This window comes from Dipodomys ordii, unplaced genomic scaffold (assembly GCF_000151885.1).
Source record: "Dipodomys ordii isolate 6190 unplaced genomic scaffold, Dord_2.0 Scaffold156, whole genome shotgun sequence".
NCBI classification, from domain to species: Eukaryota; Metazoa; Chordata; class Mammalia; order Rodentia; family Heteromyidae; genus Dipodomys; species Dipodomys ordii.
In genome coordinates this window covers 266,762-286,212 of record NW_012267372.1, presented here as the reverse complement: position 1 = coordinate 286,212, position 19,451 = coordinate 266,762, and the positions used below count along the sequence as shown (strand labels likewise).

General features: G+C 50.3%; 1 protein-coding gene across 1 annotated transcript in view; it reads left to right on the top strand.

Moving 5' to 3' along the window:
• The window catches only part of Sae1 (SUMO1 activating enzyme subunit 1), a 23,400-nt gene extending 5,639 nt beyond the window's left edge, over positions 1–17,761 (top strand). The window contains exons 2-8 of the mRNA XM_013032575.1: positions 697–870; positions 2,896–3,038; positions 4,024–4,123; positions 7,470–7,575; positions 13,104–13,248; positions 16,169–16,238; positions 17,229–17,761. Of these exons, the coding sequence (XP_012888029.1) occupies positions 697–870; positions 2,896–3,038; positions 4,024–4,123; positions 7,470–7,575; positions 13,104–13,248; positions 16,169–16,238; positions 17,229–17,321 (831 nt within the window). The 3' untranslated portion in view covers positions 17,322–17,761. The remainder of the gene's footprint in view (positions 1–696; positions 871–2,895; positions 3,039–4,023; positions 4,124–7,469; positions 7,576–13,103; positions 13,249–16,168; positions 16,239–17,228) is intronic.
• Positions 17,762–19,451: the final 1,690 nt, after the last annotated feature.

Sequence of the window (19,451 nt, the reverse complement as noted above, 5' to 3'; positions counted from 1 at the left end):
GCTCTACCACTTGAGCCACAGTGCCACTTCTGGCTTTTTCTGCTTATGTGGTGCTGAGGAATCGAACCCAGGGCCTCATGCATGCAAGGCAAGCACTCTGCCACTGAGCCACCTTCCCAGCCCCTGATTTTTGCATTTTTCTGAACTGAAATCACTTGCAGACGTATTTCCCTGAGTGCTTAGGCTAAGCCAAATTTACAAATGACCATTTACAAATGACCAGTTGCAAATTTCAAGTGGAAAAAGAAAGCCTGGACTTTCTGTTTGGAGTGAATTTCCTTTTTGAACACAAGGGGGTGCTCTTTAGCTATAAGTGACCAGCTTTCTTTCTCAAGAAAGATGAGCATTTCTTGCATTAGGAACTCACATACAATTTGAGGATATTTTAACTATCCTTCAAAGGAAGGTTGTTTTTTTGTTTGTTTGTTTTTGGGTCCGGTTGTGGGGCCTGAACTCTGGGCCTGGGTGCTGTCCCTCAGCTCTTCAGCTCAAGGTTAACGCTTTACCACTTGAGCCACAGCGCCACTTCTGGCTTTTTTCTTTTTGCTTATGTGGTGCTGAGGAATCGAACCCAGGGCTTCAGGCATGCAAGGCAAGCGCTCTACCACTGAGCCACCTTCCCAGCCCCGGTTTGTTATTTTTTTGAGGTTCATTTTTCAGAAGAACTCAATAAAAAAAAAATACATATATTTCTAGGTGTCTCCTGAAGATCCTGGCGCTCAGTTTCTGATTCGTACTGGGTCTGTTGGGCGAAATAGAGCCGAAGCATCTTTGGAGCGAGCTCAGAATCTTAACCCCATGGTGGACGTGAAAGTGGACACAGAGGACATAGAGAAGAAAACAGAGTCATTTTTCACTCAGTTTGATGCTGTAAGTTACTTTTTTTTTGCGAGTACACAGAACCCTCACAGCACCCGTTCTGATATTTCCAAGAAGTTGCCAAGATCTGTTCTTTAGGTTTACCACTTTGCATAGAGTGTTGCTCTATGCAGAGGTCCAGTGCTAGGCCTGTTGTGGCTGTTGGTGACTGCCGTCTGCTGAATTCTTTCCTTGACATATGTCTCCAGGTTTAGTGTTGTATCTCCCTTCCAGAATCTTTGCACATTACGGCAAATGTTTTCTCCTGAAAATTTAACATGTTGTTGATAAATTTTGGCACCAGCGGCACTTATTGTTAGAAATATCAAAGTACAGCTTGTGTTTGGTCTTCAGAAGGAGCACACCTGATCTCGATCTGTCTCTTGTCTGGTGGTTTTTTAGTAGCCACTTACCATGGTAACGGGATAGAACTCCCACCATCCTCCAGACAAGAGGCATCTGCAGCCTCATTTGCTATAGCAGTTAAAGCTAAACTGAGTTTTGAAAGTCAGTGTCAAAGTGGTATTGATGACCTTTCACATGGAGTGAGTTCCCCGTACCCTGGAAAAACTCCCAAGTCCTGTGGCCACAGGGATTCTTCTTGTTTGGTAATGATAGACCCACTGCAGGAGAAGCCAGAGCTTGAGTTGGGGAGTTTGTTTTGTCTCATTTTGTGCATGCATCTGCTCAAAAATGGGCTGGGAACAATGGATCCACCTGTGCATTTGTCCCTTTTTTTTCTTATCCATGGCAACTACATTTGGTTTATTCTAGCTAGTGTTCGTCAACTTGGAACTGTAGAGAGCAGATTTAAGCCAATTGATTATATATTACCCATATTGTAGGTGAAGATGACTGCCTATTTCCCACTGCTAAGATAATTTCTACCTTGGTTCTCTTCCCCCCTCCTTGGGTGGCTACATCCTATGGAATCCTTAAGGAATAAATTTCTCAATGGTATTGCAGTGTCCAGACTGATAAAACACCAGCAGAGCAGGTATCAACTGGAAATGCCCTTTAAATAGTTCAGAAGTTGTCTGTTAACTGATCCCGCAAAGCTTCTCCCAAAATGTTACTGCCATGTGCTGTGGAACTGGCCATTTCCAGTGCCTCAACTTCCTCAAGCACCATCTGGAGGCCTCAGGGGACTCTGAGTGAGCAACTGCTCCACTGTGGCAGAGAGAACCAACCAAAGGCCCATGGCTCACACGTGTCATCCTAGCTACTCAAGAGGCTGAGATCTGAGAATAACAGTTGGAAGCTACCCCTGGCAGGAAAGTCTAAGAGACTCTTATCTCCAATAAATAACTCAGAAAAAGCTGGAAATGGCTGTGGCTTACCACTAACCTTGAGCACAAAGAGGCTCAGGGACAGAGCCCAGGCTCAAAGTTTACCAGGACCATCAAAAAGAAAAAAAAAGAGAGAACCAACTGAAGGCCACTTGGCCCATGATCTTTTCTCTTGTCCTTAAATTTGGGGAAATAATGACAGTGGGATTTGTCTTACAGGCCTAACAAAAGGAAGGGAAAGGCTGATTGCTGTAAACTTGGTTTCTGAGCTTATTAGAAATGAATAGGTTTAATAGTTCCAGGAAAGCTTGCTGCGTTATCCCTGCCTTTTTTTTTTCACAGAAGCCCTAAGGGTGGATTGTGTGGAGTTGAGAGACTGAGTGGTAGCTTTCTCTTCCTAAGGAAACACTTTTTTTTTTTTAAGGTGTTAGGAAGTGACCTCAGGGGCTGGGAAGGTGGCTCAGTGGTAGTGCTTGCCTTGCATGCATGAGACCCTGGGTTCAATTCCTTACTACCACATTAGCAGAAAAAGCCAAAAGTGGTGCGTGGCTAAAGTGATAGAGTGGTTGCCTTGAGCTGAAGAGCTGAGGGACAGTGCCCAAGCCCAGAGTTCAGGCACCACAAAAAAAAAAAAGAAAGAAACTGACCACAGTTGACAGTGTTGCCCACAGTTTACCCCTAGCTGATCCCAGGGCCTAGTCAGACATGAGGGTGGTGACTTCGCCGAGCCTGTGTCTTCCTTCTGCAGGTGTGCCTGACTGGTTGCTCAAGGGATGTCATCATTAATGTTGACCAGATCTGCCACAAAAACAGCATCAAGTTCTTCACCGGAGATGTCTTTGGCTATCATGGTTACACATTTGCCAATCTCGGAGAGCATGAGTTTGTTGAGTAAGCATTGGGAGGAAGGGTTGTAACAATTTTTATTCACTAGTAGGAACAGCAGTATAAAGGAGTAAAGAGTAGTTTGTTGTAATATGTAGACTATTCTGAAGACTAGGCATGGCTGAGTGCAGTAGTTTGTGTGTTCCAAACTATAGATGTGACCCCTGCCCTCCAAATGATGGTCTCATCTAAAGTAAACAGCATGCTAGACATGCTGTTGGTATGGGTCAGTCTGCGCCTTGGGTGTTGTGCCCACATTTTCAGCCTGGATGTCAGGGGCATGCTTGTTCCCTCGACACTGTTCTCCAGCTTGTAGTTGGGTCTGTGCAGGCTGAGAGAGAGCCAGTATTGTGAATGTGGGGTAACTGCAGGTGACTTCAGCTCTGGGGTCCACAGATAGTTCTCAGGAGCACCCGTCCCTTCTCCCTCGTTTAGGACCTTGAGCTTGTGATTCTTTCATGATGGGACCTACAGTGCTGTGAATTTGGAGCTGCTAGATGAAAGGTGGTAGGTAGCACAGATGTAAACCTAGTTGATAGAGACAGGCCCAGTGTGGGTGGAGCTTCGCATCAAAGCCCCTGGGAAGGATCTGACATTTATTGCCTGTAAGGCTGAGATGGGGAAGAGCCCTATGGTGTGGACTCCCTCCCTTGAGTGCTGGTGCCTTAAGGAGCTGCTTGCTCTGTTCTCTTGCACAACATGAACTATGTCAAGCTGGATCTCCAAGCAGAAAGGGTGGGATCAGATCTGCTTTCAAGATTTCATGCTACCTGTTTTGTGTATGGAGAGCTCCTATGTGCTAGGCAGTGTACCAACTCTTGGTATTGCAAAGTGGCTAACTTGTCACATAATCCATTGACAGATGAGATTTGAATCCAGATTTCCCTGACACGAAAGCATTTGCTCTTACCACCTTATTTGTTGGGGGGGGGTGAGCACATTTTAATACTAATAACTCATAAGTAGAACTTACTCTCCTCATATCCCCTAGGGAGAAAACCAAAGTTGCCAAAGTTAGCCAAGGAGTGGAAGATGGGCCTGACACCAAAAAGGCAAAACTCGACTCATCTGAGACAACAATGGTGAAAAAGGTAACTGTGAGCCACAGCCACTGAGGGTCCCAGCCCAACTCCTGGGGCCTTGTGGGCCCACTGACGCTTACCTACCTTGCGCCTCCTGTCCCATGGTTATACCAACAGCCTGTTGCTGTAAGGAATGTGGGCCAAGGCTCCAAATTTGAAAGGGAGATTCTGTATGCTTGCGTAGTCTTTCAGTACTGGAAGCCTGGCAGTAGACTTGGAATGCTGTGTGATTGGTGTTAGGTTTTTAAAAAGAGGTAGCCAAATAAGAACAGCAGCACGCACGTGGTATTCAGGTAAGGGGTAGGTTTATTCATTGTTACGGCTGGCACCAGGCCATCTTGGTCCTCCACGCGGTGGGGAAAGGCCTGGGAAAGAGAGCTGGGGAAGGAGCTAAGAGAGCTAGAAAAGAGAAGAGCTAGAAAAGAGCAGAGAGAGGGCGTCTGGGCCTGGGCTAGGCCTTATCTAGGGTATGGGCGGAGAAAGGTGTGGCCACATCAAATTCAGATGTGACCTCTTCCCCGTGTCCCAGTTGCCTAGGTAACGCAGGTACTGGGTGGAGACTTTGCTGAGAGGAGGGTGGAGTCTGCTCCGCCATCCAGGAGCTGACCTTACAATTGGTACAGTGGAGACCACAGAGAATTTAACCTGTTTGGCTTGTTCGCTGTATAGACCACTAGCTTCGACCTCTGGTGTATGGACTTAGTATTAGAAAGACTACTCTTAAGCAAAAAGCTATTATCTTGATTTTTTTTTTTTTTTGGTCTGTTATGGGGCTTGAACTCAGGGCCTGGGTGCTGTCCTGAATTGTTTTGTTTTGTTTTGTTTTTGCTCAAGGCTAACACTCTACCACTTTGAGCCACAATGCCATTTCCTGTTTTCTAGTTCTTAATTGGAGATGAGTCTCATGAACTTTGAACTGTGATCCTTAGATTTCAGCCTCCTGAGTAGCTAGGATTACAGACAGTAGCCACTAGAGCCTGCCTTTGGAATTGCTATTTTGCTTTGATTTTTTCTTCCTTCTCTCCCCTTTCCCTCCTTTCCTTCCTTCCTTTTCCTTCCCTTCCCTTCCTTTTCCTCCCTCCCTCTCTCCTTCCCTCCCTCCCTCCCTCCCTTCTTTCCTGTTCCTTTCCCTCTCCTCCCTCCCTCTCTCCCTCTCTCTCTCCCTCAGCCAAGCATTATCTGACTGTCTGTGCTGCTTTGGTATGGGAGGAGGAGTTAAGCTGGGAGGAGCATGGAAGCAGCTTTGTGTGGACTGTCAGTTTGTAAATCTCTCTTACTGGAGTGACACTTGGCCTGGGTGTGAAGGATTTTCTGGTTTAGGAGCCTTCCTTTCCTAGTGGAGGCGTGTGTTTCACATTCAAATGGGCTGGGTTAGCAGGTCACAGCTGGAAGTTTCCCTGGAGTCTGTGCTACTGTTTTGGGAGCCACTTTCTGTCACTATGAAGAGAATGTGGGCAGCCCCAGTGGCCTTGACTTCCCATTCCTCAGGGCTCTGCAGGCCTGGGCTTTGTGTGCCTCTTCCTATATCGGGACAATTTGAAGGTATCAAAATATTGCCCAGCTGACTTCGTTGCCTTGTTGGTCAGCTGTTCCACTTGAATGCAGAGCTGGGATTCCAACCCAGATCTGAGAGCCCAGGAGGCATGTGGGGCACCCCTCCTCCCAGTCCCTGGATTCCAGGCCTTGTCAGATACCTTGCTCTCGACTCAACCCTTCTGCCTGGATCTAGTAGTCACTGATTGGTTTGTACTCCCAGGTTGGGGGTGGAAGGGGGGCAGCTACTTCCTGTTTCCTGTGAACAGTTTCTAGTTAGAGTTCCCTTCCCCTCCCCCTTTTTCCTAAGTTCAGTCAGATGATATAAAGCTACTTCTGCTTCAGGGTACACTGTGTGCTCCTAAGTTAGAAACTTTACAAAACAGAGGAAAAAAAAACCTGTGGTTTTCACACCATCTAAGTAGGTATCTGGCCTGGCCCAGAGCTACAGGATCAGTTTGTCTGCTGCCCTTGGTGCCCAGCAGAAGTCATGAGACGGACAGCATTGGGTTTGATTGTCCTCCCAGCCTGGCACAAACATGAAGCAGAACAATCAGGTGGTGGCCAGAGAATCTCCGAGGGAGTTTTTCAGTGCATCCTGATCCTAGTATTCATGACAGGTTTAGGGCAAAGACCTGCTGACTTTTCTCACCCTAAAACAGCCCACTGTGTGTAAGACCCTGTATGTTGGGGGCAAGGAAGCGCAGTCGGTCCTGCTGTCTCAAACTGGAGAGGCATGGTCTGCCAGCCTCCAGCTGTCAAGGATGGCCAAAAGGATGGGCACAGGCTCACCCAGGAACATGGATGATGTGAGGTTTTGTAAGGGTGATTGGATCAATATGGGAAAGTGGGAATCATTCTGGAAAAGTTCTAGCAAACTTTCTACCCAGGCTGGCCTTCCAGATCCTCCAGGTCTCAGCCTCCTGAGTTAGCTATGAGTATAGATGTGAGCCACCAGTGCTTGTTGTTTTGAACTCACAGCCTTGTGCTTCCTGGGCACACAGTTCTGCTTGGGCCATTTGTCCAACCTTTGTGCTTCCAACTGTTTTTCAGGTTATTTTCCCATTTCTTGCCCAAGGCAGACCTTGGACTGAAATCCTTCCTGTACCTCTCAAGTAGCTACAATTAACAGGATTCAATACTATACCTACTTATTAAAAGAGGAGGTATCATTCTTTTTTCTTTTCTTTTCTTTTTTTTTTTTTGGCTCTCAGTTGGCTCTCAACTATGATCTTGATCTCTGTTTCCTGGGTGAGTGTGATTGCAGACCTGAGCTATCATGCTTTTTTTTTTTTGGTCCGGTCATGGGGCCTGAACTCTGGGCCTGGGTGCTGTCCCTCAGCTCTTCAGCGCTCTACCACTTGAGCCACAGCGCCACTTCCGGCTTTTTGCTTATGTGGTGCTGAGGAATGGAACCCAGGGCCTCATGCATGCAAGGCAAGCGCTCTACCACTGAGCCACCTTCCCCGCCCCTCATGCTTATTTTCTTGAATATCTTTAGATGTAGGTTCTGCTTCTCACTGTTGCAAGGATTTCTGGAGTGTAATACAGCCATAGTTACACTAGGCAGAGGGGAAGAGAAGCTGGTGTTCAGGAACTTGGTTCTTCCTTCATGCAGGGAGTGTGTCCCCATCACCCAGTCTCCAGTACCCAGAGGAGTGGAGGAGACTCACTTGAACAAGCGCTGCTTATGTTTCAGTGGGCACTCTTTCTTTCACTGATCAGTAAACCATAAGGAAATTTTTCTGACATGGAAGATCTCTCTTGCCTTGTGACTTAAAGCCAGTGTTTATCCTGAAATATTTGTGTCTTTTTCCAACAGAAGGTGGTTTTCTGTCCCATCAAAGAGGCCCTGGAGGTGGACTGGAGCAGTGAGAAGGCCCAGGCTGCCCTGAAGCGCACCGCCACCGATTACTTCCTCCTGCAAGGTGAGGGCCAAAGCCACACTCTGTGCTGGGCCTTGGACTGCAGTATGCACACGTGGCTGTACGGTGCACTCGCTTCCCTGAATGTAAAAGTTCTCTTAGCTCCTTCTCAGTGTTGGCGCTGAGGAAAGCAGAGCAAGTTAAAGCATGGTTGAGCTCTAGTTTCTGGTGACCTTGTTAATCTGTTGAAATAATTGGCTCCCCTAAAATGGAACTTGAGATGACAGGTTCCCAAGTCTAGCATCTTTTCCTTCCTTTGCCTCCCAGAGTTCTTCCTTTGTGTCGGACCCAGTGAGGGAAAGCTTCCCTGTGAAGGAACTACCTGGATGTGGGTCCTGGATGTGGCCCCTGTTATTTGAGAAGTAATTGCTCTGGGTGTGTAGGTCAGTTTAGCTTGCTGGCCTGGCATGGATGGGCCTGGTCCATAATAATAGTAATTTGTTTCGTTTCAAACACTTGAGTGATTAGCGCAGGCGTGATATGTAGATATACTGCTTTCCCATTCTGCCTGCCAGGAGGCAGACAGAGAGATTGAAGGCTGCTCCTGATCTCCTAACACATAGGTGGGAAACGCCTATTGGTTGGTGAGCAACAGTTAAGAGCACCTTTCTGTGATTGAGGAGTTTGTGATGATCACACGCTTCCCTGCCCAGTGCAAGGCCCTGAGGTCAGTCCTCACCAAAAGCAAAGCAGAACACTGTATTTATTGTAAAAATTCCCAGAAAAAGCACTTTTTTTTTTTTTTGGCCTAGTTTCTTCATGATACACACAGTATATAGTAGCACATATTTGCACAGGCTGCTGGAGTCCCTGGGCCAGCTGTCTACACTCCTGTGTCCTCTCTAAGGCCTGGGAAGGTGTCCACATGACTATAGCTCTTTCTCAGGGAGATGTATCCTGCAGAGTTTGTCTTGAATAGTGCTCATCTGATCTTCCAGTTGCATTTAGACAGCTTCCTCTTGTTTCCCTAGGGCTGAGTTGAGCTGCATCTTCCTTCTCCTCCCTGCTTCTTCCCTTCCTCAGTTTCCTCCTTTGCTTCCCATGCATCTTTCAGGAATGGAGCCACTGCCCCTAGGCCGGGACACATTGTTGCCATGTGATTGAGGAAAAGTTATGGATACATTTTTGGTTTCTTTATTTTGGGGGGTGCTGGTACTAAGCTTGAACTCAGGACCTGGGTGCTGCCTCTTAGCTTTTTTTTTGCTCATAGCTGGCACTCTACCACTTGAACCATAGCTCCCCCATCAAACAGCTTAGAAGAGATAAGGAGTCTCATGGACTTTGCTGCCTAGACTGGCTTCGAACCACAGTCCTCAGATCTCAGCCTTCTGAGTAGCTAGGATTGCAGGTGTGAGCCACTGACACCCAGCCTCCCCCAGACTTTTGATCCCATGTCTTCTGGCACTGGCCTGCACCCTGCCCCCACAGATGTTTCTTGCTGCCTCATTCATAATTCTACTTGCAGTGAAGCAGCTATGTGCATGTGTGTCTTCACCACGTTTGTGTGTGGAGTGTTTTTCCAGTTTACATAACAAGATGGTGGCCGGACTGAGTACTTCCTGCTGCATTTTTCCACTATCTTTCAGGTTAGCCTGGCCATCTGTGACAAAACGGCTTCATCTTTTTATTATTTTTTTGTAACATGTTGGAAAAACATTAAGAGTGAGCTGGTTTCCTGTGGCAAAACATTGACTTTGATTTGTTCTTTTTGAGGTTACTGTGAGTTTATCATAACAGGATTGCTAAAAATAGTGGGTCTGGTATGGAAACAGCACTCACGAAGCAGCATGAACAAGACCACGAAACTTCAGTCCAGGCCAGGGAGAGCTTGCGCGCGTGGCCTATTTCAACATGAGGATGTTTATCACGGTCCTCAGCAGCCTTATCTTCCAGGCTTTTCTCTGATGAATGATGGAAAAGTACTAGGGTACAGAATTGAAGAATTGAGCATAGAATTGAAGCTGGGAAGTTATGTGGGAGACCCTGCAAGCGCCTGCGTAGGCTGTCAGGAGAGCCTCATAGGAGACAGGAAAAGCCATGAGATCCCGGTGGTCTCTCTGTGGGTATGTCAGAATTCCTCCATCATAGCCCCCAGACCAACTGATATGCAGGCTCCTGAGCTGAGCATGGCCTTCCCTGGAGAGGCATAAAGTCTGGCACATGGGAAGGGTGGCAGCATTGTTCTGCAGGAGCAACAGTGGCCCACCCCCGCTAGATAAGACACAGCTGCCAGCAGCAGGAACCCTTCTGTGGTGCCAGCTTCCCCCATCACCTCACCCATCTGTCAGAAACTGAGGAGCTTGGGGGAAAAGAATGATGTAGCAGGGTGTTGTGGTACATGCCTGTAATCCCAGTGTCCAGGAGGATTCCAAGTTTGAGGCCAGTCTTAAGATACATAGCAGAATGTTTGGGGGTGGGAGCAGTGAGGAGAGAGAAGGGAAAGAGGAGGAGCAGCTCAAGGCTATAATTCTAGCTATTCTGGAGGCTGAGATCAGAAGATCCCAATTTGAAGCCAGCCCAATCAGAACCTGTCCTGAAGCAAAGCCTCAGTTTACTAGTTGTGTTTTTATGTAAATATGCATTTAGTGCTTCAAATGGTGATAGTGCGGGAGAGGAGTGAAAGGAAGACACTGCACTAGCTGGGTTTTCACTGGACCCAGGTGAAAAAGAGCAAAGTATAGATTAGTGTTGAGCCATAGTTCTGGTTTTCATACTGGTGGGAACTTCATGTGAATCCTGGCTTTGAGCAAATATGTAAGCATAATTTTTATTGACAGGAAAGGATTTTAATGTGGCTTCACAGATGCTAGGCAGACTGTACTCCTTGAGCCAGGCCTTCAGCTGGTTTGGATTATCGGACCTGCCACATAACTGGGATTACAAGCATGCCACCACTGCCTGGCTTATTTGTTGAGATTGGTTTCACTGACTTGCCTGGGCTGGCCTTAACCCCAGATCCTCTTCCTCTGTGCCTCCTAAGTAGCTGGTACTACAGGAATGAGCCACCACACCCAAGTCTTATTTTAGCATTTGTAAACCTTTGCCAAGCAGGCGATGCGTAGGCACCCCCACTTTTTGGACAGAACATTTGTTCTCCAACGAGGATATTGTTGGTGTTCAACAATGACGAATCCTATGGAAGGGGGAAAGACAGCCACAGGGAAATGGTCTCCGATAATGGGGTGGCAGCTGAACACATGGTGATTTGCTGCTGTCATGACCACAGATGTTTAAAAATAATTTGTAGGGAGGGGAAAAAAAAAAACCCAGTGGTTGGTGTTTGTGTGTAGCACTGGCTTATCAGCAGCAGACAAGGCAGAGCCCAGGGTCGATTAGAAAGGAGGCACTGGCAGAAGCTCTACCTTGAGAAGCAGACAGCAGTTACCCACTCAGCCCCTTAATCTCCAAAACAGGCCGGCGCCAGGGCTCCCTTGTGTACTGGGGTTCATGGCAACCAGGCACATCAGTACTGGTAATGGTCGCGTGAAATCTCCCTGACCCCTACATGAGTGTTCTCCCTCCCACATGCCAGGCAGCCTTTCCGCTGGCCACACTGCAATGCCATCCTCACTGTTTGTGTCTCTGAACTGAACAGGAAGCCTGGGATAGGCCCTCTCTTGTTGTCCTTCTGCAGAAGGGAAACTGAGGCCCACGAGATGAGCACACAAGAATGGGCCACATTGTCTACAACCTGCCTGGTGTTTTCTTCCAGGCGGCACCCCACCCCCCTCCCCAGCATCTGCCCCGGGCCCCAAGGCCAGCTGCAGCCCTTGCTGAAAGCCTCACATCTTCTCTTTGACTGTCAGACAACAGTCACGGGGATGTCCTGTGCCATGTTCCGGGGCAAGTGTGGTTGGCAGAGCACAGCAGATGCCCAGAGCCCAGGTCATGTGCCACTCAAGTGCTGGACTGGAGAAAAGACCCTCTTTCCCTGCCGCTTGTGGCAGACAGGGCGGTGTGTGTGTCGGCCTCTGTCCCAGCAGCCCTGTGACACTGGCGGACACAAGGCCCTGCACGACGGGTCTGCGTGTGATCTGCCTCTGCGTGGCCCACACTGTTCACACTTGGTGTCCTGTCAGAGATCAGGGTGACACTGACATTTTAGTTAGCTAGTTCAGAGTCCTGTGTGCTGCTCTAATTGGTGAGCTCCCAGGGGCAGGGGGAGGGCCATTGGGGGTGATTTTTAATTTTTGTTTTTTTAGAAACTCCCCTCCTGGGAGATCAGGACAGAGGGGAAGCGTGCAGTCCCGTCAGGAGTGTAGTGATTGTGACTTCATTGTGCGGTGATGCAGCAATTTCACTAAAACCGCATGAGCTACGATCACAGCGTTTGGTTGTTTGGGGTCTGTCTGAGTTTGCCATGCCGCCTCTCAGCTGCATCCCCGCAATATTTGAGAGCAGAAAGTTTCTAAAAAGGAAAAAAGGGGTGGTGGTGCATGCCGGTCATCTCTGTGTTTCAATGGCCAAGCAGGAAGGTGGTGACTTCCAGCCTAATGAGACTCCATCTTAAAATAAACTTTGAGCAGACAGCAGCCCGCATCTCCTGCGGAGTGTGTGGTCCCCAGGACTTGAGCAGCTCAAGTTAATTAAAAGGTTCAGATGAAGTTAATCAAGTTGGGAAGTGAACTTGAGCAGTGTTTGGACACGGTCGGATGAGTCACATTTAGCAGACAGCTCCCTTTCCCCGAGTGTTTGATCTTACCGAACGAACGGTTGATGTCTGCACACTGCTGGGGAAGGGCTCCTCAGAAATGCAGCCGACAGCCAGAGTGTGTGTGCATGTGTGTGTGCGTGTCCGTGTCCGTCCATGTCCAAGCCTTCACGCATGCGCGTGCGTGCAGCAGAACACAAAAGAGGAAGATGGAATGAGCAAGAACTTTATCTGGGGCTAGGGTCAGACCTGAGGCTGCTGCCCTTCTAGAACATGGCTTCTTCACCCACTCACTCCCCCCCCACCCCCGTCCCACTGTGCTAACTAGAGTGCTGACTTCAAAAGAGTGAGAAGCCTTCCTTGCTGCAAATAAGGCCCAACTTCTGGCCACTCTCCAGTGGTCCTGGGAGCCTTCCAGATGTTGTCAGCGAAGCCTGTGGACAGTGTCAGCCTGCCAGCTCTGTGTGTGTGTGTATGTGTGTGTGTGAGAGAGAGAGATAAAGCTGCCTCAGAATCTTGCTAGTACAAACGGGGGCAGAAATCAAGGCTCACACCAGTGTAATCACCCATCATGCTGTGATGGCTGGAATGTAGAAGGGTCCACAGGGCACATTCTGGAAGAACCACACCTGCCTGTGCTGGAAGTCCCACCTGACTTGCAGCAGGGCCCCCATTCCACCATCACTGTCACTCCTGTCATGGGGGATTTGCTCTGTAGCCATCTGGTTGCCTCGGTGCTGGCCATGTTGGACAGTGGAAAGGTGTGCTGCTTTCGCTTGGCCTGTGTTTCAACAATGGACTCCTTCCTTTAGCACAGATTTCTTAGTCCATACCTGGAAGCATTCATTAAGAGAACCTTTACACCCCTTTCTCCCCTCAGTTCTTCTAAAGTTCCGCACAGATAAAGGAAGAGACCCTGGTTCCAGTACCTGCAGGGAGGATTCCGAGCTGCTGCTCCAGATCCGCAACGACGTGCTCGACACCCTGGGCGTCCATCCTGACCTGCTGCCCGATGACTTTGTCAGGTGGGTGCTCAGTGCTCCTCAGGACTTAGCCTGGATTCATGAACGTGGCTCACTGTGCCCCACTTTCAGAGGCCACAAGATCCAAAGTCAGGAGAGCTCCTGTGTGTCTCATTCCTCCTGCACCCGCACTTTGCTCACCCTCCACTGTTGTAGTGATATGTACCCATTAGGGAGGTGGCTAGGTATGGTGGATACGCCTGTAATCCAGCCCTCGGAAGACAGAGGGCCGAGAGCGCAGGCAGCTTGTCTGGGATACACAGAGACCCTGTAGAGAAGAACAGGGAAGAGGGAAAGGAAGGAGGTGGTTTTCATAAAAGTACTTTGTTCTTGGGGCTGGGAATGTGGCTTAGTGGTAGAGTGCTTGCCTAGCATGCACGAAGCCCTGAGGTCGATTCCTCAGTATCATATACACAGAAAAAGCCGGAAGTGGCGCTATGACTCAAGTGGTAGAGTGCTATACTTGGTTCTCGTGGCTTGGAAGCGGGCGTTAGGAGCTGTTACTGAAGCTATTCTCTGCCTTTCTCTCATATTCTCTTTGGGTCGTTCCCCTCTGCTGTGGTTGTGGGGAGCCGTGTGGCTTATAGAGCCACTTGCCTGCTCCCAAACGTGTCTTATTGGGGGTTCCAAGGTTGCTCAGTGCTGCATGTGTCCATCGTCTGGCCCCCAGGATGTGGAGACCCAGGAATTGCCACTTGTACCCAAAGGTTGGCTTGCTTGTCCCTCCCTCCTCCAGCAGACATCCAGGCCGCAGTGTCCTCTGCCCTGTGCTGCAGTCAGCTTCAGTTGGGTGAGGTCACATGCCCATAGCTTAGTAGTAGTTGCCTAGGGTGCCCATGCCACCCCCTGACCCCCAGCAGTGGGCAGCCACAACCCCTTCCTTCTGGGTCCTTTCTCCCTCACCCCGGAGTCTCGCATCGGCTCTCCCCTGCCAGCCCTGTCCCTTCTCGTCCTGTGACAAACCCACCATGCACCCCTCGCCTTGTGCCACGTCCCTACCCATCCCAGGGACCACTGTCTTCCAACCACCCTCAGTGCTACAAACCAAAAACCTCTCATCCATAAGGTAATTACAGTATCAGTGTCACCGTGCAGTTTCAGGCTGGTGGCGCTCGGTCTCAGGTGGGGTCCAGCTTAAGTGGGTGGGGCGCACTCATGGCCCAGGAAGGATGGCTGAGAGAGCCACCACCCAGCCACCAAGGCCAGTGGTGGCCACAGCTGCCCAGTGTCCTGGTGCCACTGGACCTGGACACCCCCCTTTCTTCCCCCTCTCTTCCCCCTCCCCATGTCTGTGGCTGGCTGGCCCAGAGCGCAGGTGCTCCTCTATTGCCTGCTAAGTAAGAGGTGTTGAGTGACTCTCAAGTCTCTGGAGCCAGGCTTCCAGATGAGCTGAGATGGGCCAGGGACGTAGGCACAGAAATGAGCCACCGCCTGGCAGCTGAGCTACCCTCGCACAGGCCCCAGCCACCCTAGTGCCGCTGCCACCCAGACTGTGCACAAGTTTCTCCTTCCCTCATCTCCCGGGGGCCTGCCGTGCTCTTCCCCCGCCGCCCACTTGTTCTCTTCACAGACACAATCAGGAAGCTTTATTGCTTTTCTGATGAGGAAGGTAACACGCCCGGGTCCACCGTGTGAGAAGGTGCTGGGCTCAGCCTCAGTGGATCGGCTGCTTGAGGGTGGGAGAGGGGTCAAGCATTATTTCTGTAGTGGGCTCAGCAGCCCGTTTCTCCAGCCTCTTGCCTTGTGTCACTGCACTTAGCTTACTAGACTGCTTTATCACCTGTCGTGCTTGGGAAACATTCATCACTTGCATATACAATATATGTACAATACGTGTCCAATATAATCCACGTATTTATTGTGGCAAGATAGACATAATAAAATGAACATTCTCCACCTGCTGTGGCAGTTGGAATGGCTCTAGCCTGGTGGCCAGCATGTTGCCTGTGTGTACAGATGTGGCAATCTCCCACATTGGCGCAAGCCTTGGGCAGGCGGAGAGGTTCTGGACCCCTGCGCCAGGCTGCATGGTCCAGGTGCCCTGTGCCTTGCCCCCCACCAATGTTGTAGACCAAACCAAGTGGTTGTTGGTACTCAGGCTGTACCTTTCATTGTTGTGTTTGTTTTGGTTCAGGTCCTGGGGCTTGAACTCAGGGCTTGGGAGCTGTCCCTGAGCTTTGTTTTTGTGTTCAAGGCTCACATTCTACCACTTGAGCCACAACTCCCCATTTCCGGCATTTTGCTGATTAATTGGGGATAAGAGTGTAACAGACAGACTTTCCTGCCATGGGCTCACCTCAGCCTCCTGAGTCGCTAGGATGAGTGGCGAGTCACCGCTCTGGCTCAGGCTATACATTGGTGGTGCTGTCTGGAAGGAGTGTGCGCTGGGGTGGGATCAGAGGTGGTTGAGAAATTCTGGGGGAAGCTGACTGGGGTGGTTGTGTGTGGGTTCCCTCTGTGGACAAGCCCTTAGGGTTGAGGTCAGGACTGACCCTAGGGGGTGGGGGGTGGACATGGGTCTTTGGCTGGGTGAGCTGGAAGGCTGGGTAACAGTAGCAGCTTGAGTTTGTCCTCTAGTTTGTGCTTGGTGTGGCCCTGGGTTGTAAGGGCTTTGTTTTGCCTGCTTCCTGGCATTGTCTGCAAACAGCATACTGAGCGCAGCGCCCGAGCTGCGGAGAGAATTAGGAGAATGTGCCCAGCCGCTGGACCTCTGCCACCTGCCACCTTATTATTAGGAAGCACAGATGGAGAGCTCCCACAACGTAAGAGGGACAAACACAAAGTGTGCGAAAGTGTCCTTGCCACCCACTGGGGCGCTCTCCAGGTCAGGCCTTAGCCTCGCTGTCTCTATAGTTCTTCCTGAGGGAGGGAGGGGAAGGGGCTGAGTCCTCATCACCCCAGTACTGCCGTCCCATCTCTCTAGGTACTGCTTCTCTGAGATGGCCCCGGTGTGTGCAGTAGTTGGAGGGATCTTGGCACAAGAGATCGTGAAGGTAAAGTGTCCTGTGGGGGCAGATTGGTGCCAGTGTGTGCGTGCGTGCGTGCGCGCGCGCGCGCGTGTGTGTGTGTGTGGTTGAATTGGAGATGAGCCTTGACTGTTCCTACCCAGGCTGGCTTCGAACTATGATCCTCGGGTCTCAACCTCCTGAGGATCTTTTAAGATTCTTGAGGTGGGATATCCCTGTGTAGCCCCAGCCTGGCCTCAAATCCGCCATCCTCCTCAACCGCCTAAGTGCTGGGGTCGTAAGTTCTTGGCCAGGAGGGGATGTGGAACCACAGTTGAACCTGAAGTCTGAGTCTGAGTGAGCAGTGGAGGGTGGTGGGCGGGTGGCCTCGACCCACTGCACAGGGGCTTCTGTGCATCCCCTCCTTCCTGCTGGCGGACAGCTGTGGGCCAGTGTCTTGTTTCTGTTTACGGGGCAGCCAGAGTACTGCACATTCCTGCTGCTGCGTCTCCTCCTACCCACCCTGCCCCTCGCTCACCCCGTGCCCTGCTCTCATCCCACCACACCCCTGCTTAGCATTGCTTCCCTGCAGCCAGCTGGCAGGAGCAGTGGTGGCCTCAGCTGACCACCTACGTAAAGTAAACCGGAGAAGGCGGGCAGCTGTGCAAAGTCCCCTCCCTCAGGTCCACAGCACCGAGTCTGCTATACCAGACAGGACTGATGCTGAAAGATGGCTCAAAGGCTGCAGGAAGTGGGGGGAGGGGTGCGGGAGCAGTCCCATAGGAGAGTGCCGGCCAGGCCCTAGGTACAATTCCTGTGCTTTCTTTTCCATTGAGGTGTCTTGAGGCACTGTCCGCCTGAGATCCGCTTTGTGCGTGGACAGAGGGATATTGAGAGGCTTAGCAATGGTCCCCCAACATTGCCCAGTGGCCTCTGGGCCCAGCTGAGATACATACACACATGCCCCTTGCGCTATTCAGTTTCTGTAGCTCTTAGAAGGTGCTTGAGCTGAGTGGTGCTTTGTCTTTCTCTTCACAGGCCCTGTCTCAGAGGGACCCACCACACAACAACTTCTTCTTCTTTGATGGTATGAAGGGCAGTGGGGTTGTGGAGTGCCTGGGCCCCAAGTAAGCCCAAGCCTGCCACCTGCCACCATCTGTTGATGTCCTTTACCCGGGAGGGTGGCACAGCCCTGCTCTACCCCAGCTTCCCTGCAAGGAGCAGCCTGCCTCCTGACTTCTCAGCCCTGTTCCTCAGCTGAGCCCACAGGAGGGGTGTGACTTCAGGTGGGGACTAGGCCCAGACTTAAGGGAGCCCTAGTTGGAACCCCAGCTCCTCCAGAGCATCATCAAGCGCCTCTGCCTGCAGTGTTGGGGAAGTCCTGTTCTGGTTCTTGGCGGGTGCGGTGCCCTCCTCCGCCAACCCTGTCCTTGGCGCGTGGCCCTGCAGGCCTTTGCCGAGGCTGTGCCCGTCCACCGGGCAGGGAGCCCCACGGCTCTTCTGTGTTATAGCTATTTTCTACATTTTCTTCATTTGTTTCGTGAGAAATGATAATAAAGTTATTTGCTTTAGAATTTGGTTTCCTCTACTTGTGAAACTTCCAGATCAGAAAAAAAAAGTCAGGGGAAGATGCCATCCTTTACTCGAAGGCCGGACCTGTAGGGGCTTCCGTTACATCTTTTTTTTTTTTTTTTTGGTATTTGTTTTTCTCCTTATGTGGTGCTGAGGAATCGAACCCAGGGCCTCATGCACAGCCACCTTCCCAGCCCTTTCTGTTACATCTTGTCATTGGCAAGAATGAGGACAAACCTGGAGCCAGGGGAATTGGCCCAGTGTGGTGGAGTCTGGGTATAAGCCGGCAAGGATCCTGCTGGAAAAGCGCAGCCATCAGTAGGGAACCCTGGTCCCCACCAGGAGGAGGGGCGGACATCCCTGGCCCTTGGCCCGCCGCTGCCCTGGGTGGGTTGGGTCTGTTGGGCCTGTCTGCAGTGCTCCCCTTCCAGGCACATTACTGCAGTCCTGGCACCATCGGGGTCAGCAGTTTCATTGCCCCATGCCAGGTCCCAGGGTCTTTAAAAATTGGAGCTAATTACAGCTTTGTCTTTGCAATGTGCAGCCTTGGTCACGAGGGGGCGTAAGTGGGCCTGAACTTGGACAACGAAATAGGAAAATTTTGACACATCCCAACTTTTCCACCCTCTACCTTCCTAAGGATGAGGACAGAGATTAAGTTATCAGAGGATCCCATCTGGGATTGGGGGAGAGGGCAGCAGTACTTGAAGCTGCCAGCCCTGTGAGGAAATCACTCCAAATTATCACCTCCCATACTACCTGTTTGTGCCTACCATGTTTCAGGAAGGTAGGGCACTGTTACCAGTTGGAGGGTTCTAGAAAGTTCTTGATCTCACAATGTTCCTACCCTTGACAGATAGGTCTTTCAAGAGAGTTGCACTTTAGCTGGGTGCCAGAGCTCTCGCCTATAATCCTAGCTGAAAGGAGGCTGACAGGACGCTGTCAGCTAAGTCATATGGGCCTGAGTATCCACACAGTTCAGGTCCAACCCCAGTCCCCAGGAGGCCGGGCCAGGAGTCTGCACCAAACCATAGTATCATTTTTTCCTAGCCACTGGCTTTGTCAACCACCCCTGCTAGCAAGGAATTAGGGGAGTTTTTTAATTTGAGGCAGAATCTTGAGGTCCAGGCTGATCTTAAATTTCCCACTCTCTTCTGCCTCCCCAAGAAAACAGATTACAGGTATATGCCACCATGCTTGTCCATAAGCACTTACCTTTGTTCTTATCTGTTATGGGGTTTGAATTGGGCCCGGATGCTGTCCCTTAGTTCTTTTGCTCAAGGCTAGTGCTCTACCATTTTGAGCCCAAGCTCCACTCCTGGTTTTCTGGTATAGTTAATTGGAGATAAAGAATCTTAACAGGACTCTTCTGCTCAGGCTGGCTGGCTTTCAACTATGATCCTCAGATCTCAGCCTACTGAGTAGCTAGGATCAGTGAACCACCAACACCCAGCTTCTTTTTTTCACTTTTAACCATATACAATAATTCTATTGTTCCCAATGAGGAGGATTTGTTCTTTTTTTTTTTGGTCAGTGGTGGGGCCTTAACTGTGGGCCTGGACACTGTCCCTCGGCTCTTCAGCTCAAGACTATTGCTCTAGCACTTTTTTTTTTGTCGGTCGTGGGGTTTGAACTCTGGGCTTGGGCGCTGTCCCTGCGCTCTTCAGCTCAAGGTGAGCGCTGTACCGC